Here is a 26,773-nt window from a genome sequence, read left to right as displayed (position 1 = left end):
CATCTGCCTAGAGAGCCCCCTGGAGGACTCACAGCGGGGTCATGGCGCCTTCAGTGCAGGCGAGCAGCACCCGCCCACCCTCCACCACAAACACACGGCAGACAGGGAGACACGGGGGAGGCTGTTTAATGGGCTCGGGACAGGACAAAATAGAAAACTTTCCAAGGACTGGCCACGGGGAAGGCCACACACAGGCAGCAAAGGATGCTGGGGTCACTGCTCAGTTGCCTGGGGGAGGGGGAGGCATGTTCCCAGGGCCATCTGAGGGGAGTGGGGGCCTTAGCATGGGGGGCATAGGAGCTGGGTGCACCCCAGGATTTGAGGGGTGAACCCCTGGAGGCTGAGGGTGGACCACAGGGGTCGCAGGGTGGACCCCAGGAGGCGGCTGGGGGTGCACCCCAGGAGCCTGAGGGTGGATACCAGGGGCTGGGGGGTGCACCCCAGGGGCCTGAGGGTGAACTGCAGGAGCAGGCGGGTGCACCCCTGGAGCCTGAGGATGTACTCCAGCTGATGGGGGAGGGTGCACCCCTGGAGCTGCTGGGTGCACCCCAGGGGCTGGCGGGTGCACACCCGGAGCTGGGGGATGGACCCCGGATGTTGGGGGGTGGACCACAGGTGCTGGGGGGTGCACCCCAGGGGCTGGAGGATGGACTCCAGATGTGGGTGGGTGGACTACCGGGGTGGGTGGATGGACCCCAGGCGCTGGTGGAGGCATCTGGGGAGGTCCAGGGGGCCCAGAGGGAGTAGGCCCTGTGGGGGGCATAGGGGGCAGAGGCAGGCCACCAGGGGGAGGTGGGGGCAAGGCATCTGGCAGCGGTGGTCGAGGAGGCAGGCCGTTCATGAGTGGGGGTGGGGGCCGCTTGACGCCTGGGGGTCCGGCTGGGAGACTGGGTGGGGCCGGTGGCTTTTCCATTTTAAAGTGGAACTGTAGAAAAAACTGCAGGGGGAGAATGGTGAGAGACTGCAGTCACTGTGTGTGTGTGTGTGTGAGAGAGAGAGAGAGAGAGAGAGAGACTGTGGTCACTGTGTGTGTGTGTGTGTGAATGGAGTACCCAGACAAAGCTTGCCACACCTCACCTGCTTGGTCTCTCGGTTCCAGTGGGTCCAGAACTTGCCCTCAGCCTTGTCAATCTCCCGGCTTGGCACCTGGAGGAGGGAAGCAGAGGCTGCAGCACCCCAGGGTGGGGGCCAGTGCAGACAGACAAACCTCAATTTAGCTGTTCTCAAGTCCTCAGGGTCAGTACCTTGAAGGCAATGGTCTCGTAGGGCTCAGCAGCCATGAGGAGGTACTGCCAGCGGCGATCTGGGGGCTCGATCCTCTGCTCGTAGGCAGACATGAAGCGGTGGCGGGGCATGATGCCCTCGGCAATCTCAGGGTAGTCAATCTGTGGGGAGCACAGCAGCCTTAGCACCGGCACCTGGCCGCCTGGCCCACCCCTCGCTGGCCCCACCTCACCTGGAACAGCAGGCTCTGCTGGCCCATCTCTGTGTCCCTCTGCTTAGTCACTGCAACACAGAGGGGACGGAGTGTCATGTGTTGTGGGTGCTCACCAGAGCAGGGTTCCCCTTACAAGGCCTGGCTTCTGCTCCTTGGCCACCTGGCTAGGATCCAAGTGAGGGGAAGCCAGCCCAGCCCTGCATGCAGGACAGTGAGGGGAAGCCAGCCCAGCCCTGCATGCAGGACAGTGAGGGGAAGCCAGCCCAGCCCTGCATGCAGGACAGTGAGGGGAAGGCCTCAGTGTCAGCTTCCCCAGTACCCTGACTGCCAACGGTGACTCTTGGGGCACCTGGCTCCCTGTTGGACACATGGTTGGCTTTTTGGATAGTCCAGGTCACTCAGGGCCCCTGTGGGAGGGTCTCTGGGAGCACTGACTGCAGACAACCTGCCTCCCTCTCTTTTGGGAGTTTCTAGTGGGAGGGGTGCTTATCTGCCAACTGTGGGCTGCTGAGGACACAGGTGGCGGCAGCTGTGCTGTGTGTCCTAGGGGCCAGGGAGACACATCTGTGTCATTCATGGGCAGGCTGACACCACACACCTTTGTAGCCAGGGCGGCCGATCTTCACAAACTTCTTCACCTCCACCTTGACCTTCTCGGGGGCTGGCTGTGCGGGGGCTTCCTTGGCCTCCTTGGCAGCTCGCCGAGCTCTACAGACAGGAAACACAGGTGCGGGGCCCTCTACCAGCTTCCAAGGCCAAGCGCCCAGGTGCCAGAACCCCTGGCCTTGGGAGTCCCCGACAGACAGGGTGAGGGCTCAGCCCTGGAGTGCACCACCTAGGGCACAGCAGGCGGGCACCAGTCTCCCCCAGTCTTTGCTTCTTAGCCATAGCTCTGCCATGGGTCCCCCCCCCCCACCAAGCCACACCAAGTGAGGGCTCACAAGTTGGTCTGATGTTTCTTCCCTTGGGTGTGAGCCAGGTAGCTCCCCTGCAAAGAGAAAGGAGACACATCACTGAGGGTGGCGGGCAGGACAGGCAGGGCGGCTCGAATGGCGTCCAGCATGGGAGCCTGCAGGGGTGCACAGGGCTGTGGCTGCACTGAGGAGACAGGTTAGTTGCCAGGCCTCCCTGAGAAGTCCTGTGGTCAGGACAGCATCAGCGTTGACTCCACACAGGGGTCTGGAAGGTGCCTGAGGAGCTCCCACAGGGGGTGGAGGCCTAAGCTAAGCTCCTTGGCAGTCTGCCCTGCTGTGTCAGCCTGACTCCATTGTCAACAAAGTCAAGCTGGTGGGTCTGCTCATCCAGCGAGAGGGTGGGGAGGTAACTTCTGGACTAACAAAGGGCCCCAGAGAAAGAGCCACAGCTACAACCCTTCCCTGCGGCTGGCTGGGGACAGGCCAGTGAAAGAAAAAGGGTTAGCGGGTCTCCAGGCCACCCTCAGTGTAGGACCAGGCAGGAGGGTCACGAGTTCCTGGCCTAATCAGAGCTACACAGGGACTCAGTTCAGTGGCTGTCCACTCAGCATAGCTGAGGAAAAAAGAAAAGAATTCAACCAAAGCACCAGCCCTGAGGAGGCCCTCGGTTCTGGGGACAGGGGTCAGGTGGGAGCGCCTACCTCATTGTTATGCAGCGTCAGGCAGAGCTTGCATTCGTACGATCCCAGATGGTTCTTCATGAAATATGGGTCCTGGGAGGGAACACGAGTACCCTATAGATCGCAGAGCCTGGCCCCATGAACCAGGGTCTGTGGGTGAGCATGCTGTCCTCCACACCCCCACTTGAAGGCACCCCCACCTTGTTGATGTCAATGGTTTCTAGGGCCAGCTGCCGCAGGCGCTCCCTGCGGTCCCGGTTGCTCTCAGAGGAGGAGGCCACGCCCCCACTCCCAGTCTTGCCTCCAGGTCTGTGCTGGAAGTCCATGGTGAAGGCCTGGGGACTTCAGGAACTAGAAACCTAGAGCAAGAACAGCGCACTCAGAACACTGGACGTGCAGGCAGCAGGTATGCCATCCCTAGTCTTCTACGCTCCAGATTGGCGTCCACCTAACCCTTAGGCGGAGACCCTATCAAACTCAGTGTGTAGCTGAGGCTAGGTTTTAACTCCTGGTCCCCCTAACCCTGAAACTACAGGGGTCACATCTAACTGTTTATTTGGTGTTATGAGGGGGTACGGGTGGGGACATGCAGACACTGATCCTCCGAAGTGACTGTAGGTATGAGCCACCTTTGCCTGCTGTGACATATTAAGATGGGATCTCTCTAAGTAGCCCAGGCTGTCCTCAGAGATCCACCAAACAGGACCCCCACCATCTGACACACATGGTTTTTCCTAGTCTTCCAAGTCCTGAACGCTGTCCACCAGGCCCGTGTTCTCAGATTGTATAACACTTCAGACCGCTCAGTGTCCGCCCCAGGGCACTGGGTTAAACCCAGAGGTAAACTCGGGACAGCGTCCAGGAGACGAGTGGAGGGCAGCCCTTGCCATCAGTTTGGAGCCACACACAGGCATCCTTATTATCTACAGCATCACCACGGAGTTCAGGATGGTTCAGAGAGGTCACTGGCTGATGGCTCTGAAGGAGGAAGGGGCCAGAAAAAGGGACACACAGGCCTCGAGACGCTGGGATGGCTGAGAGCATGCGTGTGGGCAGGACCATCTTGTTGGGTCTGTTTTATACTCAGTTACACAGGACTGAAAAAGAGAAACACTGTCCACATCTTCAAAAGCTACCAGGGGACACACACCCACAGACGCAAGAGCAGAGTCCAAGGCTCGCCGAGGGCTTCCAGAACAAGAGGGAACCTGGGGCAGTGACAGGGTGAAAACCTACTCTGACTTCCGGTGAGGGGACAGGGTGTCCAGCCAGCCACAGGCTTGAGGGTGCAACTCAGGGCCCCTAGGGTGAGTGCTTTTACGTGTAGGGGCGTGGGCATCCACTAATGGGAAAACGCAAAGCGTCTGCTTTGGAGGGGGAAAAGGCAGGCCAAACTAGCCTGGGCGAGCATACTCCTTGGTTCTGAGGAAGGAGCAGTCACTGAGCTACCTTCACAGCCTGGAGTTTTCAACCTCAGGAAACAATTATGGTGCGCATGGCAGCTCTCGCCCTGGAGACGCCCGAGGTGGAGGCCACCCTGGGCTGCACAGTGAGATCCTGTCTTAAGTAATAAAAGCTGCCGGGTAGGCTCAAGATGGCTCAGCGGTGAGAAGCATTTGGTGCCCTTGCAAAGATCCAAGTTCAGTTTGTCGCACCCAAACTGGGCAGCTGACAACCACCGGGGGAATGTGGACTACACCTACACCCACCCACCCACCCACCCACCCACCCACCCACGCACCCACGGTAGCCTTGGAAAAGGAAACACGGGGGATGCAGTGTGAACCCCAGCATTTATCTTCCTGCTTCCCCACCAAAGCGGGCTGCCCTCATCCCGCAGCCTGGGGGCGGAGGCCCCACGGTGTGAGTTAAGAGCTCCAGGTCAGGCGGACCTGTGCGGCGACACCGTCTGAAACAAGGTTCTGCCAGCGCCGGGACGGGCTCGGGAAGCGAGGGCGGACGCCCAGGAGACGGCCGACGGCAGGGAAGGCAGGCGCGGCCCGGCCCCAGGGTGGAAACCCGTTATCTTTCAATCCCAGCAAACGCCCTGCCCAGGTGGGCGGGCGCCAGGGCCAGCGAGGAGCTCTGCGGCCATCAAGGAGCGCCGAAGCCGCTCGAGGCCCAGGACCGCACCGAGGGCCGCGGCGGCCAAAGGGCCACGCGAGAGCGCGCCGCCCGCCCGCCCGGCCCCGCGCCCGCACTTCCGCCCCCTTCCACGACACCAGAGCCGGGGCAGCCGCCTCCGACAACCGAGGAACACCTCACCGGCGCCACAAGGCCCGCGCTGCCCAGGCTTAACCTCCGCGGCGCCCACGACTTCGCAGTGCGCGCGCGCACGACGGACTAAGCAACCACTTCCGGGAGCAAATAAGGCGGAGTTTCAGGTGTGCGCATGCCCAGAAGGTGGACCCGGCTTTAAGGAGGCGCGAGGAAAACGAGCGCCGGACTCTGAAGTGCGCACGCGCACCGGGTTATGCGCGAACTCTCGCTCGTCTCTCCGTCTCGGAGCGCATACTATCGCGACAGGACGAAATCGTTGTTTTTCCACGGGCCCTAACCTAGTGCCCCACGTCTAGTGTGTTTGACGGTTACCTAAGACAGGCGGTGTCCTTCCTCTTGGACTCTGCGCGCAACCACGCCGACAGACGCGGTAGCGCCACGCAACGGTAAGCCGCGCGACAAGCCCCGCGACGCGCAGGCGCAGCAGCTCTGCCGGGACTTCCGGGAACGTTCCCTGAGACTTTTGTGGCGCTGGCTGCACCTTCCGGGAGGACGGCGGCCGAGAGGCAGGGCGCGTTTAGGTTCGCGCGGATCCCGACGGCGTGATGCGGTACAACGAGAAAGAGCTGCAGGCGCTGTCCCGTCAGCCGGCAGAGATGGCGGCCGAGCTGGGCATGCGGGGCCCCAAGAAGGGCAGCGGTGAGCGGGTCGGGCCCGCGGCTGGGACGCTCGGGCGGGCCGGAGCGATTCCCGGGTGGGCGGATGAGCACAGTTCCGCGCTGACACCTCCCTGTGTCCGCAGTGGCCAAGAGGCGGCTGGTGAAGCTGGTGGTCAACTTCCTCTTCTACTTCCGCCCGGACGAGGCCGAGGTAGGGGCGTGGGGGGCTCGGGGGGCCCGCGCGGCCCGGAGCCCGGCGCTCATGGCCGTGTCTCGCGCAGCCCCTCGGAGCCCTGTTGCTGGAGCGCTGTAGAGTGGCCCAGGAAGAGCCCGGAGGCTTCTCCATCAGTAAGTGCGCTGGTCCCCACTGTCCCCACCCCGGACTCTGCCCCGCGCACATGCGCCCCCCCAAACCTCCATTTGTCCTGTATCCCGCGTTTCCTGGGGCCCAGCGCTGCAACAGCTGTCACTCAAAGTGCCACCGGGTCTGGTCCCTGCTGGTGCGATCATAGCTTCTTCCCCACCTGATTCAGTAGGAGCACAGCAGGGATAGGTGCAGCCTGTGCAGTCTTGGTTTGATGGCAGAAACAGTGTCTGCCGCGGGCAGGGCTTCTGAGGTTTGAAGTGACTCAGCCCTCTCCCTTGGCGATCTTTACAGTGCCGTCTTGTAGAGAGAGGTGACCATCAAGTCTTCCCCCATAATCGCACGGGGCTCTCCATCTCTACCCTACTTTCTGCATTTTGCACGTGTATATGGAGTCCAGATGTCAGTTTCTGATGTCTTCACCTCCCCCTTAAAACAGTACATCTGTATGTACACATGTGTGTGTATGTGTGTGAGTGGACATGCCACCAAGATCAGAGGACAACTTTGGGAGGTTGGCTCTCATCTTCCACTATGTGGGTCCTCAACATTGAACTCTGGTCATAGGCTTGGCAGCAAGCCATGACAATCCAACCATCTTGTTTCCACAGCACTGAAATCACAGCCACCTGCTGTGACGTGGCTTGAACCCAGGTCCTCATGCTTAACCTGTGACAGGCACTTGGTGACTGAGCCTTCTCCCCAGCCCTATGTCATAGGGTCTAACCTAATGGCCTCATACGCAATTGCCTGGCTTCCTAATGCGTTCCCTATTCATGGGTTCAGAAGTCAGGACTTCGGAGGAGCCAAGCCTGCATTTGACAGGCAGAAGATGGCTTGGTGAAGAACCCTGATGAGAGGAAGCTGGGCCTTGAGGCCAGCAGGATTGGGCTCCCTTCCTTTCATCTTTTCCAGGCTTCGTGGAAGACCTCAGCAGGAAGTATCACTTTGAATGCTGTAGCCAGGAGCAGTGTCAGGAGTGGATGGAGGCTCTTCGCCGGGCCAGGTAGGGCTTTGGGACCAGAGGGAGTTGGGTGGAAGCATGGGGGAGCGTGACCGGTGAGACGGGCCCTTTCTTCCAGCTATGAGTACATGCGCCGAAGCCTCATCTTCTACAGGGACGAGATCAGGAAGATGACGGGCAAGGTGTGTAGGGTGGTGGGGAGGCGGGTGGTACAGCCTTCCCCGACCTTGCTCACAGCTATCGTGTGCCCCACAGGACCCCTTGGAGCAGTTCGGCCTCTCTGAGGAGGCCAGGTTCCAACTGAGTAGCCTGCCTAGGGACGGGCAGGCTTGTATTGGCTCCCAGCTAGATGTGTTGGACTGACCTTCGCTGGGCCCCTGGCTATCTTGGGAGGTGTTTCTTAAAAACCAAGAGATCCAGAGGAGGTGGACAGGGGCTGTGGTCCCTGCTCGCATGCCCTTGAGCGCCCCCACCCAGGGACTGAGCCTGGCACAGCTCCCGTCCGTTACCAGGTGAATGTATAATGTCAGGTAAAGCTGTGAACCCCACTCCTACTGATAGAGCAGGCCATGGTGCTGGCCTTCAGTGCTGAGCCCGCTCTTTAATAAAGGTACCTCTTTTCCATACACAGTGAAGTAGATGGGGAGAGGAGGGGCACAGGCGGCAGAGGTTAGCAGCCTGGCTAGGTGGTGGGACAGGCGGCGGTGGCGCACACTTCTAATCACAGCACTCGGGAAGCAGAGGCAGGCTGATCTCTGAGTTCGAGGCCAGCCTGGTCTACAGAGGAATTCTAGGACAGCCAGGGCAACAGAGCAAAACCCTGGGTGCCATCTCTGCCTCCCCCACTTGCATCCCCAGCTGACTTGGTCAGGTTCTGCCTCTCTGCCCTCGGGTCGGCCATGTTTCCCCAGACCCCACTGTACTTGGTGGTGAAACCCATGTCACTCAACAGCAGAAGTTGGATCCACTCTGGCTGGACAGACGTGAGCCAGGAGGACACACCCACCCTTCTTCCCCGGGTTTGTACAACCACGCAGGTCCTGGCCTCTGTCTCCAGAAGGTGAGGGGTGGCACCCCTGCAGGGATCTGGTGCCCTCCCTCCGCACCCCTGCACCTCCACCTACGCGACCCCCCCCCCACGACACAGGCTGGGTCTTCCATGCCAGAAAGACCACACAGAGAGATCTGGCTCAAGTGAAAACGGCTTTTATTACTGTGTCTAGAGGCGGCAACAATGTGTGAGATGCCTTGGGGGAGCCAAGGGAGAGAACAGTGCACCTGTTAAGAACAGAGGTCATCACAAGACAGAGCAAAGCTGCATCAAGTTATCAACAGGCCAGGCTGCCAAAACAGCTGTGTGGGTTGAGGGTGGGAACCGGGACGTGTGTCTGGTAGAGTCCCCATGTGGGCTAGCCTAGGAGCGCCTCCCTTAGGGCTTCCTATCATTTTCCTGAGCTCAAGCCCTGAGCCAGCCTTGGGCTGGAGTGGCAGGGACCACTGAGGCAGTCTCACCCCACGCTAGGACCATCAGCCAGGGTACCCAGGCTACCATGAACAGTTTGTGGGTTCCCCTTTCTTGTGGGCTCAGGAGAGGACTTGCAGCTGTGCCTGCCTGGAGCACCTGTGGCCCACTGGGCCATGCGGGCCACGACCATGCAGTATCTGTCCCTTAACACTCAAGTAAGGTAGAGGCGGCAGCCGCCGCCGGGTGGCAGGTGGTGTACAGTGTTCACTCAGTGTAGTATCCAGGCTCGGGACTTGCTAACTATGGCCGCCCTGCCCTGCAGCACCGTAGCTGGCTGAGGTGTGCAGGAACGAGCCTGGCTAGCTGAGCACCATCGCAGGGGTGGGAGACAAGGGAGGGGCGGGAAGGGACACCAGCACCATCTGTCTTCACAACTGCCATGGGAGGCAGGTCAGGCTGAGGGGTCAACATGGCCTCCCCACTCACAGCCCACCTACCTCAACCCGAAATGAGCAGCACTGAGGGCAGTCAGGACTGCCTTAGCAAGCCAAGCCAGCCCTGGCACTTTGCAGCCACACCCAGGACCAGGAGGCAACTCCTAGACACAGGCAGTGCCCACAGTGACCAGAAGCCCTGGGTGGCCCAGCACATGTGGGCCACACTCCTGCAGGGTCCCTGGCCAGAGCCATTTTTTGTGCATTTGAATAAATAAAAGTATTTTTCCTCCTCACTTTTCTTTCCTTTAAAGTTACTGTGCATTATACAATCTAAAAATAAATGCAGTCAAGTCTATGAAATTTATAAATCTCCATCACATCTCTATAAAATACTGTCACTCATCATGTGACTCTCTTATACACAGATGCCAGGGGACCCACAGTGGGCCAGCCCCATGTCACCTGGCCAGCATGCCCCGAGCCAGAAAAGTAAAGAAATACAAAGTAAATGCACTTGTCACAGGAGCCACCGAGCCCTGCAGTAGCGGTCCACACCAGTCAGCACCACCTGTCGCCAGGCACCCACAGTCCTACCCCAGCCCAGTCTGGACCCGCAGCAAAGGCACGCCTGGTGCCACACGGTTCACAGTGGGGCATTCACAGTGACACTGGGTGGCTTCTGAGCGGTCAGCCCCCGTCGGGCGTGCCTGGCGTGCCTTTGGTATCAGGACAAGCGTGGGGCGTATCTGAGAACTGTTTGGCCACGGTCCACATGTGGGGCAGCACCCGGGGTGGAGTTGGAGACGGGCAGGCATGGACTCGGTGAGATAGCACCGGGGACGGAGTCAAGAGTCCTTGTGGCGGCCAGCCCGGCAGGCCACGTCTTTATGTGATTCTCTCACAGACATTTAGACGTCTCAAGAGGTTGCCTTGGACGACTTTGATGGAATAAAATAAGTCAGAATTGCTTATACTTTAAAAAAAAAAAACGATAAATACTTTATCTAAAACTATCGACAGTACAAACTGGACCAGTCCAGCACCTCCTGCGGTGCCGCCGATTCACAGAGGCTCCACGTCCGGCTCCGCCGGCCTGGCAGGCAGCAGGCTTGGTCCACACCGTCCTTGCATAGGTCGTGGCTGAGGTAGAAGTCCTAATTACCTGCAGGGAGGAGGAGCATGGGTTAGGTGTAGTCAACATGCCCACCATGGCTGAGCCGCCCCACAGGACGCAGGGCAGAGGGGTGCTCCTGGCAGGGACTGCTGGGTCCAGCCCCTCCAGCTGCGCCCTGCTGAGCACACGGGGTGGGTCAGCTCAGAGGCCCTAGTCCCAGGACTCCAGATGGCGATGGCCAGCCTGTCCTGTGCCAAGGCCACCGCCACCACATGGCCATACCCTACAGAAGGCCCGAGGCCTGACACCTGGCTCTTCACTCACAGGGGATGTCTACTACCATGACAACAGCCAGGCAGGGTTTGACAGCTCCTGTCCAGGGACAGGTGGACAGGTACCTGCTCCCTGGACCTTAAGCCCCGACTCGGAGCTCATGAACATCCATGCTACCTCAGGCAGCTTTCTGCCTGTGGACAGAGCCTTCAGCCTCCCCCGACTATCTCGTTTCCCTTGGACAGGTTGGCTGGTGACAGAGGCCTTAATTTAGAGCTAAAGATGTGACTCCAAAATCACGAACAGCCGTGGGCCAGGAGCCTCAGGGCGGGCTGTGGCTACCGCAGCTCTGTGCACACTTGAATCTCATCTCCTCAGCTGCTGGCTGAGGACCAGGTAGTCCTTCCTATACATACACCCTGCCTCCCTCAGCCCCCGTCTACCACTCAGGCCCCTGGGCATGTGCTCAGCCCTGCCAGCCGTCTTCCAGGCAAGAGGGGTGGTTTGGCTCTAGCCTTACCTTACGGAACATGAACTGTTAGCTAAGCAAGGTCTTTATCGAGGCTTAACCCCCGAAAGGTGCGCGGCATAAGGAGGCGGCATGCCAAGGGAAACCCACACAGCAGATGGCCCTGAGGAGCTGGCCTGCGGGGCGGCGGGTGCGGCCTGCGCCAGGGCCAGCCGGGGCAGGGGCTGGTGGTGCACCGTGAAGGAAGGGCGGGAGACCTTGTGTGGGAGGGAGGCGAGCTTGACAGACAGAGAGGCGTTAGCAGGCTGCAGAGAGGCGGCAGAGGAGGGGGGTAAGAAAGCTTTGTTAGCCGGGAGGGAGGCCAGGCTCTGCAGAAGCACTGGCTCTGAGTTAGAGGCCAGCAGCGCAGGCGGAGGAGGCAAGGCAACGTTAGGAGGGGGTGCATGGAGGACAGGCGGCCCCGCAGGGGGCCGGCCCAGGTGCTGAGGAGGAAGCAGGGGAGGTGGAGGGGGCGGCCTAGTCTCGACCGAAGCCGCGGCCTGAAAGGAAGAAGCCGAGGTGCTGGCCGCCGCCTGCAGCGGGCTCAGGCCCAGCGTGGCACTGCTACACACAGCCCCGCTGCCGACACCAGCTCCAAACGGGTGAGCAGAGGCAGAAGGCACCGCGTGGGTAAAGACACCTGTAAACAGGAGAGAAAAAGCAGCTTCAACAGGCAGCATGGTCCGGGCAGGCGGAGCAAGAGGAGCACAGCCGCCAGCAGGGAGAAACAGAGGACAGGGTGACTCCATCCAGTCCAAGCAGTCCAAGAGCAGGCACAAGCAGCAAGCAGTGGGCTCAGTGCGGGGACACTTACCTGCCAGGCTGAGGCCCCGCCCCTCGGGCCCACCTGCCCGCCCCTGCCCAGCCAGGACCGCACCACACGGCAAGGCCCGCGGTCCACTCCGCCCTGTGTCTGAGCAGGCCCTCCTGGACTCATTCTCGCATAGGCCCGCTTCCACGGACCGGCCATGAGGCATGTGGGTGGTCACCTCAAACAGGGGACGCCCCAGAAGAAAGAAATGCCTAGTTAAGTGCACCGTGGTCTTCTGAAAACAAGAGGCACGCGTTATAAGTCTAGCCAGTTTCCTCCAGTCAGTGATGATGGCCAGAATGGACACAGGGCCACACTCTCCTCGTGGCCAGCCTCTAGAGGGCTTGGGAGGAACCTCCAAAGTGGCTGGCGAGGGACTGAGCTCCTGGGGCTGGGCTGGGCCTCAGAAGTCGCCCCTCCCTTGCCTACCTCCAACGGTTCCGCCGGCCACCCCGGAGGAGAAGCTGCCCATGGTGTGCGAGTTGGTCAGTCGGGTGGCAGTGGATGACACGTGCACCAAGCCCGCAGCAGCTGGCACGGTGCTGAACAAGGACTGCAGCACGGAGGAGCCGGCCACAGAGCCCAGGTTGGCCTGCAGGGACACGGGGCCCAGAGTGAACTGGGGTCCAGGCGTGAAGGTGCTCAGGAAGGGCCGGGGAGCCTGGGCAGCAGGTGTCACACTGCCCACAGAGGAAGCCACAGTCACGAGGCCAGGGCCACCCAGGAGGCCACCTGGAGGCACAGCCGCAGCAGAGATGAAGAGGTTGTGGCCACCCTTGAAGTCCAGCTCCCGGTCACGGCCCTTGCTGCCCCTGCCACTGCCATGAGGCAGTGCAACCTTGTCTGCAGGCCCGCACAGGGACAGGGTCTCGCCGGACTCCTTGCCTGCACTGCCTTCGCCCTTCAGGCCACCCAGACCCTCTGGCTGCCGCCTGCTGAGGAAGGGGTTGGCCTCTGTGGTACTGTCCTTGCCCCGCTGGGATGGGAAGCTCACGGAGGCGCTCAGGCTGGCCACTTCGGGGCCCTTGTGGGCGAGGGAAGCACCGTCGTTGAAGCTGTGTAAACCGAGGTCTGCAGCGAGGCTCCCACTGAAGGCCAGGCCATTGGGAGGATTGGCGCCGGGGCTCGGGCCCTCGGCTGCAGCCAGAGAGCCAGCAAAACTCTTCCTTGGGTGGGTGGGGAGCTTGGCCTCAGCAGCAGGCTCCTCCAGAGCTGGCCGGAAAGAGAACAGGGGGCTGTGGCTCAGCGCAGAGCCAGCCTGTAGCGGGCTGTCCACGGCCTTGGCCAAGCTGAGGTCAGAGATGGGTGAGAAGGTGGACTTCCATTTGCTGCTGTTCACAGGCTCGCTCGAGGGGGCAGACTTCCTTCCCACCAAGCCACCACCTGACGGGAGAAGGCAGCGGCCATGAGCTGAGCCCGGGCTCTGCTGCTTCCCTCAGTGGGAGCGGGCTGTGCCTACTGTGGGGCTGCTGACATGCACGCCGCTAGGAAGAGGTGCTGGGGAGTTGAAGGGTCTAAAGGAGCTAACGCCCTGTGAGACTCCCTTGTCACCCGACCAACTGCAGTTCCAGGCTGGGCTGTCCCGAGCACAGGGCACCACCCCCACCCCCACCCCCAGGCTCCAGGAAGGGAGCACATTACCATTTTCCAGCGTCTTCGGGGGAGATTTACTTTCTAAGGAGATTGTTGCAATTTTTCTTTCAATTCTGTACAAAGAAAATGATCACGAATTTATGATCTAAATGCTCAGAGAGGAGAGGACTCCTAACATGCACAGCTCAGGAAGATCCAAAGACTGCCCTCAGGAACCATGTGGAGGTCCCCTACCTCCAACAGACCTGGAGTAAGTCTGGGTCGCCAACAGTACTAGGGCCCAGTGTCTGTATGTGGGCTGTTCTGTGGGCCCAGAATGTCTGTGTACATGGTGACAACTGTGCAGGAGCTGCCCTGTTCCAAGCCTCCTTGCCCAACCCACTTCACAGAAGGTACAAACACCCCTAGGAACGTGACACTCAAAGGCAGGCAGATGGGACCTCGGTGGTACTCTAACAGCCTTCAATGATTCCCAAGGTAGGTGGCGGGGAAGGGCACATGGCGGCTCACATAGGCAGAGCACCCAGAAGGCATCCCAGACACACAGACCCCACATGCAGGACTCCGTCGTGCTCACCAAGGAAACCAAAGGCAACACCCAGTGAGGACCAAGCCCGGCACCCAGGGAGGTCAAGATGGAAAAGCTGGCCAAACAGTCAGCACCTACTCCAACCATCACCCCGCAGAGCTGACCCCAGGACTGCAGGACTCACCGAGCACTGCTGGGCTCGTCTTCAGAGCCTGGCTCCTCATCTGAGGTCAGCGGTGAGTAATGGGCCCCATTGGTCGGGCCCAGGGGCCGTTCCTTCCTGAGCACTGGGGGCTGGTCGTGGTCCTGGTAGGGGGTGGGGGAACTCTTCAGGGAGCTCTCAGGGGACGAGATAGCTGTGATCTCCAGGGGCTGATTGATGTTGCTGACCTGCAGGGTCCAAGACACAGGCCCAGGTCAAGGTTCTAGGGGGTACCAGAGGGCATATCCAACCCTTGAGACATCTGCAGTCACCAGCTCCTTATGAAGGTACTGGTGGGGAGAGAAGGCCAGCAAGGCTGCACACCAGCCACTGTCCCTGTCCCCAGGCCGGTACAGCTTGTCCCTGGACTTTGTTCTGCTGGGTCCCAGGCCCACGGCCCACCCTGCTGGGACAGATCCCATGCTTACCATGGAGTTGAGGTTGAGGGGAGACCCCGAGGACTGTGTGAAGAGGCCAGCGACAGTTGGCAGAGCCCGGCGCTTGGGGGACACACCTGTGCTGAGGCTGGGGGTCCCAGCTGCTGCACGCTTCCTTCTGCTGCGCTTACGACTGTCCTGCCCGTGGCTTTGTACACAGTCCCCACGGGTGCTGGAGGCCAAGGGGCTGTGCCTGGTAGAAGGCGACTGCTTCGAGCTGGAGCTGGCTGTGATGCTGAACGCGATTCTCCTCTTAGCCTCACTCTCCGGGTCTGAGAAGGCAGGCTCAGAGGGCAGCTCCCCTTTGCTGGTGTCCAGCAGTGGACCCTGGGTGGTCACACTCAGGCGGGGACTGGCTGAGAGCTGGTGTGCAGGAGAGGCAGGGCCGGAGTTGCGAGGTTGTGGCAGCAGAGGCGGGAGCTGTGGCGGTGTGCTACGAGACGCCATGATGGCAAAGAGGCTGCCAGGACCAGAGGGCTCGTCGAAAACAGCTGGTTCCATCCCTGAGGCCAGAGGTGCTGGGCTGTTGGCCAGGGCCCCACTGATGGCCACCGAGCCAGCATAGAAGCCTGTCAATGAAGACACCAGTTTCTCAAGGGAGGCAGGACACCAGCCCACTGCAAAGACACCTCACCCTAGCAGGGTCAAGCTGAGGTCAGGAACCGCTCGTTAGAGCAGAGCTGGTGATTCCAGTGTCACAGCATGAGCAGGCATGGCAAGCCAGTGTCCCGACTTCAGACCCCTGCAAACACTGGGGCACACTGGGCATATGGGGTGCTGTCACGGCTGTGAGCCATCTGAGCCTTCAGGGACCGACTAACCCAGCACAGGACAGCGTTCTAGAACTGGTCCATCCCTCAGGAAAAGGGGCCTAGCCTGCCCTAGCCAAAACAAGGCAGCAGGAGAGAGGCACAAGCTCGTCCCCTGCCTTCTAATCACACAGAATCCCGGACTCTAACCTCAGAGCTACCTGCTGGGAGCCCCAGTCCCTCCCTATTTCTGCCCCACAGTGTATCTTCTCCCCAAAAGCATGGCAAGTACAAGGAGAGAGAGCGATGGGGTGGGGTCACCTGTGGGCGCCAAGGCAAGGCTCCTGCCCCCTGCTGCACTGCCCCCTGCACCGTGGGCAGAAGCACCGGTCTGCTTTTCAAGTGTGGATGAGGCATCTCGGGGCTGTGGCACAGGGCTGGGCGTGCTCCTCTACAAGAGAAAACCCACCGAAATCAGGGAAGGGTTGGGAGCAGCAGGTCCAACAGCAAACAGTGGGGTAGGAGGGCTGCAGGCAGGAGCAGGCTGCAGGGAGGACCTGGAGGGAACAGAGCTGGACTAGGCCTGAGATTCCAAGCAGAAAGGCAGGTCACATTCAGTTAACAAGGAGTGGACAAGCACAGGGCAAGGTGGTCAGCTGTCAAGGCCAGCTATAACTACATGGTGACTTCAAGGCCAGCCCGCATCAGACAAGACCCTGCCCCAAATAAAGTAAAAGGAAGTCAAGGCTGCACTGTTTGCCCAGCCTATGCTCTGTGAATGACAGCACTCCCTGGGTCCAGTCATCAGGGACAGCAGCCCAGGATCACGCCTGCCACTGCTACTTGAGTGAATAAAACCCTCCCAAGTGAGCCTTCTATGTCTTCTCTGCTCTGCCTCTTATAAAACACTCAGAGCCCAGCCACATGGTAGCAGAATTAGCTGTGGATGCCCCCATGGCAGTTCCAGGCTGACCACATGCTCAAACTCAACAGCATACGAGAGACATAAAAACTGAAGTTGAGTCTGGAGCCCCACCCTAGCCAGCACCACCCCGTGGCCCAACACACTCACCGCCCTCTCAGCGCGGCTGGGCAGAACCACGCTGGCCAGCGGGATGCTGACGGGCAGCTTGTTGGGCTGCACAGTGCTGAGTGGGATGCTGACAGGCAGGCTGGTAATAGTCTCCCCGTGGCTACTGTAGGCACGCTCCTTCACGCCCTGCCAACAGACGGTCACGCGTCACCCAGGACTGGATGGGAGCTCAGCTGCAGACCCACCACGGAACTCATCCGCAGGACACGGCTGATGTGGAGTTGAGGATGCTGCCCACTCCTCTTTGCTTCTGAGACCTGTCACCATGGGCTACCTGGCCTCCCAAATTCCTCCCCATCTCTGTACATACAGCGGGAGCCCCAGCCCTGTTGGTCCCACTCCAGATGCGCGGAGAAAACGGCTAACCCCCACTGCAGCGTGTAAGCATCTGGGTGCCCCAAGGACACAGAGTCTCCCATGGGAGGCTGACACACCTGTCTTTGCAAGCACCCTATGAGACCTGTGGATGCCAGTCCCCATGTCCTCCCCAGGCCCCCACACCAAGCTCCATGAACCCTACAGATGAGAGCGCTCTGTGGAGCACTGCCGTTGCCTGGTCCATCCCTCGTGCACTTAGGTGGCTTCTCTCACTCAGCCCTCACCTTCTCACTGCCCTTCTCTGAGGTGAGTGGCGAGGATGCCGGGGAGGCAGGCAGTGGATCTTGGGGGCTGAGCTTCATGCTATTGGACAAACCAGGGCTCTGGTAGGGAAGGGTGCTCTCCTTGGTGTGCTCTGCCCTGCAGTGAGAGGCCAGTCACTCTTACTGAGTTCACAAGTCCCCAGGCAGCAGGTTGTGACAGTCCCTGCAGGCACATGTACTTACCGAGGGTGTGGCTCACTGGCGGCTGCCTTGCTAGCCCCTGTGTGGTCCTGGCTCAAGTGCCGCCTCAACACAATCTTGGCTGGTGACAACCGGGTGTAGTCTGGCAAAGCCAGGCCAGACAACTTTTCTAGCCGAGGTCGGCCACTGTGGCTGGGGGTACAGGGTACTACCTCCTGGTCCAAGGGGGAGGCCAGGTACTGGGGGGTGTTCTGCTTGGATGAGGGCCGGCTAGCTGCACTGCAGAGCTCGTAGCCGGCGGCGACATGGCCATTCATGGAGAGCTCAGGGCTCATGCTGCTGAGGTGCGGCAGGGAGATCTTGGCACAGTCCAGCTCAAGACGCAACCGCCCAGCATCAGCCTCCAGCTCTCGGGCCAGGGTCCCCTTGCCACGCAGATGCAGGGACAGAGCGTCGTCTGGTGGCACACAGGACTTCAACTGCAGGAGCTCCTGCTGCCGCTGGCTCTTCTCCAGCTCCACAATGCTGATCTACATAGAGGGAGGTGTGTCACACCCAGCAGGGGCATGGCCCAAAGGCACACAAACCCCTGCTGTCCATCACCACAGACGCCCTTCTCAGAGTGGGAACATGGGGTCTGGTGCATCACCCGGAACCCCACCTGCAGCTCCAGGCAGTGTCGCTGCTTCTCTGAGATCTGGCTCCGCAGGGCCTGCTTCTCTTTCCGCAGGTTCTCCAGAGACAACGTGGACCAGTCCAGCCTCAGCTCCTCACATCGGGCCCTGAGCTGTGGGCAACAAGAGCATCCGAGCTTGAAGGCAGGAGAGCCAGTCTCTGGGCAGTGACTGCATTGCTCCTACAGTTGTGGCACATGGTGTCAGGACCCACCAAAGCAAGGTAAGAAAGGCCTGTGTGACATTAACACAAAGAGTCCCTGGTGTGTGATCACATACAGGGTGATCCTTACAGAGCCCAGCAGCAGTATGGGGGAGCAGATCAAGTCTAGTACCAGGGCAATAAGTCAACATAACTCTAGGCTCCAGAGTGTGAGATCCTGCCCTCCACCCTGCCTGTAAACACACCAGCTACTCCCCTCCAACACACACAGACACAGACATGCAGACAGACAGACAGACACAGACACACAGACACACACACAGACACAGACACACACTCACACACACACACACACACACACACACACACACACACACACACACACACCAGTCGCAGGCTCTGGCTTCGCAGCTCGCTGTTGTCCTTCTCCAGCTGCTCCGACTGCTCCCGCAGCTGCTGGTTGTGGGCAGAGATTTCTTTCTGGGCCTGAATCAAGTCATTGTAGGTCAGAGCCTTCACGCCCAACTGGGGATGCAGAGGACAAAGCAGGGTGAGGAGCCCCACCCCGGTAGACAAGGATCAAAGGGGACAACAGCCACCCAGCAGCCCTGAGGCATACAGCCAGGGCCACCCTCTGCTTCCAAGGTCATGCTAGGTCAGTACTTCCACAAGGACAAAAGAAGCTGGACTAGGTGGGCGCTGGTGGCCCACAATCCCAGCCCTTGGGAGGCAGAGGCAGGCGGATCTCTGTGAGTTTGAGGTCAGCCTGGTCTACAGAGAGAGTTCCAGGACAGCCTCCAAAGCTACACAGAGAAACCCTCCCATGAACCAAAAACCAAACCAAAACAAACAAACAAAAAAGCTGGACTTCCGCTGCCCGGTCACCTCATCCAGCTTCTGCTGGAACAGTCTTCGGATCTCCTCCTTTTGGGCCTGGCAGTGACCGAAAAGCTGCTGCGCAGTGCCCAGTAGCCTTGTGTTCTTCTCCTGTGAGGGAGGACAGGAGCAGGTGACCTCACAGTCCACCTGGAAGCCCCAGACCAACTACTGACATTAAGGCAGAGTCCACACACCTTCTCCTGGTCCAGAAGCTGCTGCAGGTTGGCCTTGTATTGTGGGGTTTTCGTGTATGCCAGGAACTGCAGGTACTGGATTTTGAAGGACTCTGGAGGTACACAGCACAGGGTGTGAGCCGGGGCTGACACCAACACCCTTCCCTGAGAGGAACAGCAGTGGTGGCCAACGGACAAGAGAGGGCTACCTGGGGTCTGGCCTGCTATAGGGCCATCCCTGCCTGTGACCTCACCTCTTCTCAGGCCCTACACCCCGAGAGCAGATTCCTTCCTTCAAGTATGGGACTCGCCAGCATTCCCTGTATAGTGACTTGTCCTCCACCAAGCTCCCCCAGTAGTGATGGTCACACATGTCCCCAGATATGGCACAGAGTCCTTTTGAGGTGAGTCAGTCCCAAACACTCACCATAGGGCAACACCATCCAGCATGCTTGACTGCCCCCCCAACCCCATGGAACTGCTTCCAGACAGACCCATGACCCACCTAAAAGCTTCTGTAACGCAGGTGGGGTGGGCGCCACCAGCAACGGGTTGGGGGAGTGGAGCTGCGTGCTCGGAGGTAGCTGGTAGAAGGGGCTATGAGGTGCCCTGTATGCATCTGCGGGAGAGAGAGGGGTCCCATCAGCCACCAGCCATGTCCTACACTACTGCAGGCAACAAAGGCCCCAGCTGGCAGGTCTGAGGCCTGGCATAGCTGTGGGGTCCAGATCCCCACTACACCTGCTGATGCGCAGTCACAGGCCCGGCTCCTGCGGAGTCCAGGCGGGGACTCCAGCGGGCAGGAGCCCACAGCCACTTGGAGGGGACTCTGACATGCAGGAGAGAAAGAGGCTCACCCTGGGGTGAGGCTGAGGGCGGGTCTGCGGGAGGGGAGCACAGGAGGTCCAGTGAACTTTGGCTCTTCTTGGACTTGCGCTCAGCGTTCGCAGCACTCATTTTCTTGGGCCGCCCACGCTTCCGGCCAGCCATCTTCCTCCCCTTCTTGTTCAGCTTCTTCTTCCGGGCTTTGGAGGGAGATGGCTTTTTGACAGTGGCCACACCTGACTTTTCTTCCTCAGCACCAGAGTCCTGGAGAGTGCAGACAGGCAGTGAGGGACCAGAGCAGGGTGCCCGGGGGCAGCACCTGTGGGCTCCCTGTGTAGCAGGGACACAGCAGGCATGCGCGCAGGGACGGCCTCTCACCACGGGCGCCTCAGCTGCGGCGGCGGCAGCGGCCTTGCTCTCGGAGACCTTGGTGGGGGTGGTCGCACTGCTCTTGCTCTCACGCTGTTGCCGGCGCCGAGCTGCCTCCTGCTCCTCCTGGAGGGAAGCAGTGGACAAGGCTCCGGTGTGCTCTGGTGTGCTGGAGGATCCAGTCCCGCCCAGCATGAATGAAGCGGCCACACACACACACAGACCCGAGCGGGGAGGGGACGGTGCCTGACCTGGTCCCACAGCCCCTTGTGGGAAAGGCACAAGCCTGTAATGGCATTGCCGTCCAGGACTGCCCCGCACTGACAGCTGCAGAGCCACATGCAATGAGAACACAGGGACAAGCTGGCCAGCATGGAGACCCAATGCCCTGCTCGGCAGCACAGACCTACACTCAGAACTGTGCAAGCCATGTACTAAGGGCCTGGTCCTCCTGGCACAGCACAGCCGCTGCTGACCTCTGTGAGGGGCGCCTTGCTGAGCACGCACACGCTGCTCACAAGCACTCTGGGCAGGACGCACTCCTCTGGCGCGCAGCTCCCTGTAACCCTCTGCCAGCGGGTAGAGCTGTGCTCTGCCATCAGCGCCCACGTGACGTGAAGACACATTTGTTCACGCCTCCCCAGCTGTCCAGGGTGCTAGACAGGCGCCCTCAACTGACAGCACACAGCCCTGGCATGGGGACGCACAGCACTGTGCCACACAGACACCGCTGACAACCTGACCCCTGCAGCGCTGTCCCTCACACAAACATGGGTACTAAACCCACCTAGAGTCGAGGCTTTCAGGCCGCACATAAAGAACCCTTGCTTGGGTCTGGGGACCTTGGTCACACACACCACCAGCACACACAGTTGGGAGAGATGCAAACTTACCCTGAGTTTCGGATTTTTCAGACTAGAAAAATAGTTTTCAAGCTAAAGAGAACAGGAGAAAGCTTTGTTAGGAGAGCCCTAGCACAGACACTGTGACTGCACCCTGATGCGGTCTCCCACAGAGCTGCCAGGCACACCAGCCGACACCAAAGGCAGCACAACTGGAGCACTATACAGCCCAAGGCAGCTATCCTTGGCTCTTCAAATGACTGCTAAGGACTAAGGATCCAGGGACAGGACCTCTCGAGGGGGACAATCGTTGCTGCACTGGCCTCACAGAGAAAACCTCATGTGGGAGCTCAGCAGCCTTGGGGGCTCTCTCCCCACAGCAGGAAGGGCAGGCACAGCTGCTGCTGGCTCGCTGACCAGAGAGAATTCAGAACATGAAGCAGAACTGCCAACATACTCCCTGGAGGAGCTCAGAGGCCACAGGACAGAGGGCAGAGCCTAAAACCTGGGGCAGCACAGGGAAGGCTCTGGCACGGCGGGAGGCTATGGGGGAGAAGCCAGCACACACCCAGGAAGGAATGGCAAACCGGAGGCCTCCAGATTCAAGGCCAAAACTACTATGGGCACCTATTCATCAGGTGGCATGCCTGTGACTCTGTCCCACTCTGCAGAGTGACAAGTGGGGAGCAGTGTGGCACTCACTATGGTGCGGTCAATAGTGTGCAGGTAGTAGGAGACAGGCTTCCCGGTCCACGACACGGAGCCCTTCAGGGGCGACAGCTCTACCACACGCATGATGGTGCCAATGTCTGCAGGAAGACCAGTGAGTCAGGGCGGTGACAGGAGGCCTGCACCCGACACTCGTCTCAACAGCACCGCCAAAGGCTGTCTGGCTGAGACGGGGGAGGAATAAATAGTCTGGGGCCAGTCATGAACAAGGCGGTAAGCACACATGAGTGGCGTCAGGCTTCCAGAGCAGCCAGCATCAAAGCAAGCATGCAGAATCTGAACTGGGCCAGCCAAGCGCCTGGCCAGGGAGGCTCACCCCCCATCAGCACTGCACCCCAGAGCTCCTCTTGAGCAACATGTCTACAGGGGACGTGTGTGACGTATGGTGGACAGAGGCTGGAGAGCAGCTAGCTGAGCATGCTCCCTGCAGGGGAAAGTATCATCTTGCTGGGCAAGGGGATCCAGGTACCCTATGTACCGCTGAGCCCGCAGCTTACCACTCAAGTTCCTGCTGTTGATCCTGAAGTTCAGAGGGGCAAAGGGCTTCGAGGACACGATTCTGCCACCTGCAACACAGAAGCCTGTCACTGCCATGTGTGCAAAAACCCACAAAGGCACACACAGCTTAAGACCGCAAACTCAAGCAAGGGTTGGGGACAGGTGGGGAGTACCTGTGCTCTGAGTGACTGCCCAGGAGATGCTAGGCATTCTCATGAGACCCCCATGCTCACCCCGGACCCTGCAGCCACAGTGACCCTGCACCACAGTGACAATTGGGTGCCTGGTAAAAGGTCATGGTGGGACCAAGAACCACCATGAGGCACAGGAAGGAGATTGCTATGAGCCGCTTGTTACCAGGAGGAGGCGGGGCTGGGCAGATGGGCCTGTCTGCAGCGGCTGCCTTAGAAACACACAGAGGAGACCTCGCACCTGGATCCTGACAGCTGGGAGAGGAGGATGGTCCTAAGTCAAACTGGGATGAGCAGCCAGATCCCGCAGTTTAAAGACAACACAGAAAGACGTACACAGAGAGCTAACAATCTGATTGGCTAATGCAGTCCTTGAGGCTGGGGAGGTGACAGCAGAGGCCAGGGCAAGCAACAAGAATCCCAAGAGGCAAAAAGAGCCATCCAAACCACACAAAGATTCAAGCCCCTGACAGCCAGACAGGAAGAACAACCTAAGACACTGTAGTCTAGGTGTGGAGCACACACCTTTAATCCCAGCACGAGGCAGAGGCAGGCACATCTGAGAGTGGTGTATCCTGGTCTACATAAGAGTCCCAAGACAACCAGACCTACAGAGATCCAGCCCGGCTTTTGTGGACAGAGCAGGTTCTTCTCCACATGGAACACGCGTGTGGCGTGGAGAGCGGAGAATGAGGCAGAGCATCACGAAATCCAGGCTGCCTTTGCACTGCTGTAGCCCAGGACTGACTCCCTGTCCAGTGACAGCTCAGTCAAGAGACTCAAAGACAACCATGTCTGTCGTCCCAGCACGTGGAAAGCTGAGGCAACACCGTTGTGGGACAGCCTGGGCCACACAGTGGGACTCCTTTCTCAACACAAAGACACATCTGTGGATGCACACGGCTGCTTTATCTGTGCACCAGCCTCCAGCCCCACTCCAGGTCCTGCGTTCTGAGTCCTGTCCCCCAGCAAAAGCACCTGGCCTGGCCAGCACAGGGTCAGGTCCACGTCTCCAGTGAGCACAAAAGCAGCAAACACTAACACGCTGGGTGAAAGGCCAGGTGCCAAACTACCAGAGTGATGGGAATGACCTACTACCACCGCGCACACAGACCTGAGGGGAAAGCATTGTCACAAGAGGGCCACAGGCACAGGGGCCCCATCAGCACCCACAAGTGGATGTTTGTGCTCGATAGTCTTTGTCAACTTGACACAAATGGGGACCATCTAGAAGAGGGACCCTCAACTGGGAAAGTGCCTCCAGCAGGTTGACCTGAGGCAAGTCCGTGAAGCAAGTGATCCCAGGTAGTGCAAGAACAGTAGCTGGCGTGAGCCCGAGCCTGTCAGCAGCTCCAGCAAGGCCTCTGCTGCAGCTCCTGCCCTGATGTGCCTTGGTCATGGGGTTTACGTCACAGGCAACAGCACACCACAACACTGCAGCAGCGGCCAGCAAGATGGACAGGGGTTTCTGAGGACCGCAGCGAAGGGGGCAGGGCACTGTTATTGAAGGCTGCATCAGGGCCTGGCCTACCTGACGACTGGGCATATTAATCCCAAGGAAACAGGCAGTAGACAGGGGACAGTTAGCTAGGGCTGGATAACTCACAAAGCTAACCCTGACCCCAAACAGGCAGCTAATGCATCTGGATGGTGGTGGCTCATGCAGAATCTCTGTGAGTTCCAGGCCAGCCTGGTCTACAGAGCGAGTTCCAGGACACCCAAGGCTACAGAGACACCCTGTCTCGAAAAACCAAAAGAAAAGCAGCAGCAGCAGCAATATATACTTTGATCAAGTTCAAGGCCAGCTTGGGCTATATGACTGAGTAGGATAGAGCCTGTCTAGAGTAGGGGTGAGGCTCCAGGTGGAGTGTCTGCTGAGCATTCAAGGCCCTGGATTCATTCCCACCACCTCAAGAAACTAACTCTAAAAGTATGGGGGAGGCTGAGGACAGGCTGTCACTCCTGGGACAAGACAGGCAGAGCTGGGAAATCAGACCAAGGAGCTGGACGGTCTGGGTACCCTACTCCCTGAATCTTGACAGCAGTATGCAGTACAGACTGCCCTGGCCCTATCCAAGGGGCAGCATGTGCTCTCTGCAATCCCTCATTCTGAACCTCTCCGTCACAAGAAAGTGACAGGCACAAACACGTGTCAGGTAGAGCATGAGCTGACAAGCAAGGAGTCCTGGTGTGGGAGCTCGCAGCACGAGACTGCTTCTGAGTGGGTGAGCCCTTCAGCCCGTCTGCTGGCTGCTGTGGGTATGCTGGGGCAGCAGGGCCTCGCTTCTGCAGCCCGGGAAGGGTGCCAGGAAGCAGCCGGGGCTTGGGGCTTACAAGGACTACCCCTTACGAATAGGGAAGGCCACTGAGGACTTCTCCAGGCAGAGGGATGTAACTGCGTGGTTCCCCACCACCGGAGAGGGCGGTGGCACCAGGCCTGTGGGTAGGAGGTCTGCGTTACCTTCCTTCATGTTTGCGAATCGCTCCTTCAGCTGGTGATCCACCTCAGGACCAAAGGCAAAGTTATTCACAAATATAACACTGCAAAACAATGTTTTAGTTCAGTAAAACTGAGGCTGCGCATACATATCAAGTCCCAGCCTGGACACAGCCTGCTGCTGGTCCCTGCCAGGTCCCCCTCCCCCGCCACCCAGCTGAGATGAGCAGAGAAGCAGGAAAGCGGGGCAGCAGACAGGGTTAAGACACCCTGGGCTGAGTGCAGCACCAGGTGCCTGTGCTACTGGCGCTTCTGAAATAAAGCAGGCTTCCTGGAAGCACGCCCCGCTACAGCGTCCAGCGAAGGACCACTCACAGAGCAAGCACGGGGCAAGCACGGGGCGTGAGCACGGAGAGAAAACTGACAAGCAGCAGGCACCTCCCCGACAGAAAACACAGGGTGAAGCCCCAAAACACCTAGACATGGCAGACCCCATGACAAGGACGGCACAAGGCACTCAAGAGGACCAGCACGGGGCTGCCACATCCCATGTGAGACTGCAGCCAGGGCAGCCCGGGGAGGCGGAGGGGGAGGGGGAGGGGGAGGGGAGGGGGAAGCTGAGGACTGGCATTCTTGAAGCAGCAGCCCCGCAGCACCCTCCACAGCGGCCACCCACACCTGGGGAGCAGGAGTCAGAGACCCCAGCACAACCAGCAGCACAGCCAGCAGCACAGCCAGCAGCCGGCCGTACCTCGTGTTGGCGATCCGCTCCCTCCACTCCTCTGAGAGGAAGTCACCTCGTTCCAGCTAAGAAAGAAAGGAACACGTTTACTCACCGGCTTAGTTGGTTCAAACCCAGCCCCCTAGCTGCTGTGAGACATGGAATGATCTGGGTCTCGGGGTGGGAAGGTGACCGTGGACAGCCAGTGGACGGCTCTGCAGAGGATAGGGCCTGAAGCCCAGCACAAAGAAAGCAGCACCCTCTGGGGACAGACAAGAGGACGGCATGGGTCCAGGTGAGGAGCCACTGTGCCTGTGCCTGCCCAGTCAACCCTTCCTAAGTCCAGACTGTGTCCCAAGAAAAGCAGCGTCACACAGGCCATCTGCAGACCCTACAGACATGAGATGCTATGTGGCCAGGAAGACCGGACCCATTCTGTCACTCACTTATCACTGTACATGACAGCTGCGCCTGCAGAAGAGGTCAGCTCTGTGCACCTGTGTTAGGACATGTTTGTGCACAAGTGACCTCATGAATGTAGCCCTGCTACCTGGACCTCAGTGTCTTTCAGCACTGATGTCAACACACCTCCTTCTGGCCACAGGAGGTTAAAAGGAAACAGCGTTTTTTTTTTTTGGTTTTTGTTTTTGTCTTTTTTTCAAGACAGGGTCTCACTGTGCAGCCCTGGCTAGCCTTGAACTCACAGAGACGCACCTATCCATGGAAACAGCTTTTCCCTGACTACACTCAGAGACCCAAGCGATCTGGGTTTTGGGTTCTGCAGACCACTCATCAGCTGCAGCAGCCCACAAAGGCCCAGGAAAAGAACAGTGGAATCTACTGGAGGTCACAGCGGGCGGGGTGGGGTGGGGTGGGGGTGGCGTTAGCTGTTTACAAAGTGTAAAAGTCAGGGACATCCCTGAACAATAGACACATAGTCCATCCATGTGCTAGAAAGCTCCTTGGTAACAAACAGGAGCAAAGCAGTGACATACTGGAGACCACGCGGTGTGGGTACAACAGGCTAACACACTGACCAG

The 26,773-nt window shown here is 59.4% G+C and overlaps 3 protein-coding genes across 8 annotated transcripts in view; 1 reads left to right on the top strand and 2 right to left on the bottom strand.

Moving 5' to 3' along the window:
- Window positions 1-110: 110 nt before the first annotated feature.
- Sf3a2 (splicing factor 3a subunit 2) lies at window positions 111-5,754 on the bottom strand. Of its 3 annotated transcripts, none has more exons than XM_013123003.3 (9): window positions 5,625-5,754; window positions 3,233-3,391; window positions 3,054-3,125; window positions 2,380-2,426; window positions 2,037-2,146; window positions 1,457-1,506; window positions 1,245-1,385; window positions 1,078-1,146; window positions 111-937 (listed from the first exon to the last, which is right to left on the bottom strand). In XM_013123003.3, exons 2-9 carry the CDS (start codon window positions 3,356-3,358, stop codon window positions 221-223), a joined length of 1,332 nt encoding a protein of 443 aa, XP_012978457.1. In that variant the 5' UTR covers window positions 3,359-3,391; window positions 5,625-5,754; the 3' UTR covers window positions 111-220. The 3 variants fall into 3 exon arrangements, with proteins under 3 accessions (XP_012978457.1, XP_005083343.1, XP_040594293.1); XM_005083286.4 differs by lacking the exon at window positions 5,625-5,754 and adding an exon at window positions 5,298-5,402; XM_040738359.1 differs by lacking the exon at window positions 5,625-5,754 and adding an exon at window positions 4,925-5,160.
- A 54-nt stretch (window positions 5,755-5,808) lies between these two features.
- On the top strand, window positions 5,809-9,434 carry Plekhj1 (pleckstrin homology domain containing J1). Of its 2 annotated transcripts, none has more exons than XM_040738360.1 (6): window positions 5,809-5,951; window positions 6,055-6,122; window positions 6,193-6,259; window positions 7,191-7,281; window positions 7,358-7,421; window positions 8,195-9,434. In XM_040738360.1, the coding sequence occupies exons 1-6, from the start codon at window positions 5,858-5,860 to the stop codon at window positions 8,435-8,437; spliced, it is 627 nt and encodes a 208-aa protein (XP_040594294.1). In that variant the 5' UTR covers window positions 5,809-5,857; the 3' UTR covers window positions 8,438-9,434. The 2 variants fall into 2 exon arrangements, with proteins under 2 accessions (XP_040594294.1, XP_005083344.1); XM_005083287.4 differs by lacking the exon at window positions 8,195-9,434 and adding an exon at window positions 7,495-7,865.
- Dot1l (DOT1 like histone lysine methyltransferase) overlaps window positions 8,430-26,773 on the bottom strand; it is a 41,357-nt gene continuing 23,013 nt past the window's right edge. The window contains exons 8-29 of one of the 3 annotated variants that reach the window (XM_013123005.3): window positions 25,764-25,819; window positions 25,037-25,116; window positions 22,384-22,452; window positions 21,860-21,966; window positions 21,209-21,250; window positions 20,325-20,441; window positions 19,979-20,210; window positions 19,627-19,740; window positions 19,143-19,234; window positions 18,955-19,056; window positions 18,457-18,594; window positions 17,894-18,019; window positions 17,275-17,762; window positions 17,053-17,188; window positions 16,430-16,576; window positions 15,679-15,808; window positions 14,600-15,177; window positions 14,154-14,359; window positions 13,489-13,553; window positions 12,277-13,230; window positions 11,049-11,676; window positions 8,430-10,303 (exon numbers count right to left, since the gene is read on the bottom strand). In XM_013123005.3, coding sequence (XP_012978459.1) covers window positions 11,084-11,676; window positions 12,277-13,230; window positions 13,489-13,553; window positions 14,154-14,359; window positions 14,600-15,177; window positions 15,679-15,808; window positions 16,430-16,576; window positions 17,053-17,188; window positions 17,275-17,762; window positions 17,894-18,019; window positions 18,457-18,594; window positions 18,955-19,056; window positions 19,143-19,234; window positions 19,627-19,740; window positions 19,979-20,210; window positions 20,325-20,441; window positions 21,209-21,250; window positions 21,860-21,966; window positions 22,384-22,452; window positions 25,037-25,116; window positions 25,764-25,819 — 4,572 coding nt within the window. In that variant the 3' untranslated portion in view covers window positions 8,430-10,303; window positions 11,049-11,083. Of the gene's footprint in view, window positions 11,677-12,276; window positions 13,231-13,488; window positions 13,554-14,153; window positions 14,360-14,599; window positions 15,178-15,678; window positions 15,809-16,429; window positions 16,577-17,052; window positions 17,189-17,274; window positions 17,763-17,893; window positions 18,020-18,456; window positions 18,595-18,954; window positions 19,057-19,142; window positions 19,235-19,626; window positions 19,741-19,978; window positions 20,211-20,324; window positions 20,442-21,208; window positions 21,251-21,859; window positions 21,967-22,383; window positions 22,453-25,036; window positions 25,117-25,763; window positions 25,820-26,773 lie in introns of all 3 variants that reach the window. The other 2 variants (XM_005083288.4, XM_005083289.4) reach the window with 2 other exon arrangements.

The sequence above is a fragment of the Mesocricetus auratus genome, unplaced genomic scaffold (genome assembly GCF_017639785.1).
Source record: "Mesocricetus auratus isolate SY011 unplaced genomic scaffold, BCM_Maur_2.0 Super-Scaffold_100676, whole genome shotgun sequence".
Lineage (NCBI taxonomy): Eukaryota > Metazoa > Chordata > Mammalia > Rodentia > Cricetidae > Mesocricetus > Mesocricetus auratus.
Note: the sequence above shows the minus strand (reverse complement) of the source record. Positions and strands in the feature narration are given on the sequence as shown.

Excerpts from the sequence above, each read along its gene's own strand:
- Plekhj1 (XM_040738360.1), top strand. The coding sequence starts at position 5,858 with ATGCGGTACAACGAGAAAGAGCTGCAGGCGCTGTCCCGTCAGCCGGCA. Across the intron at positions 6,123-6,192 it reads TCCGCCCGGACGAGGCCGAG|CCCCTCGGAGCCCTGTTGCT; the intron begins GTAGGGGCGTGG and ends TGTCTCGCGCAG. Across the intron at positions 7,422-8,194 it reads TCAGGAAGATGACGGGCAAG|AAGTTGGATCCACTCTGGCT; the intron begins GTGTGTAGGGTG and ends ACTCAACAGCAG.
- Sf3a2 (XM_013123003.3), bottom strand. The coding sequence starts at position 3,358 with ATGGACTTCCAGCACAGACCTGGAGGCAAGACTGGGAGTGGGGGCGTG. Across the intron at positions 3,126-3,232 it reads AAACCATTGACATCAACAAG|GACCCATATTTCATGAAGAA; the intron begins GTGGGGGTGCCT and ends GTTCCCTCCCAG. Across the intron at positions 2,147-2,379 it reads AAGAAACATCAGACCAACTT|AGCTCGGCGAGCTGCCAAGG; the intron begins GTGAGCCCTCAC and ends TCCTGTCTGTAG.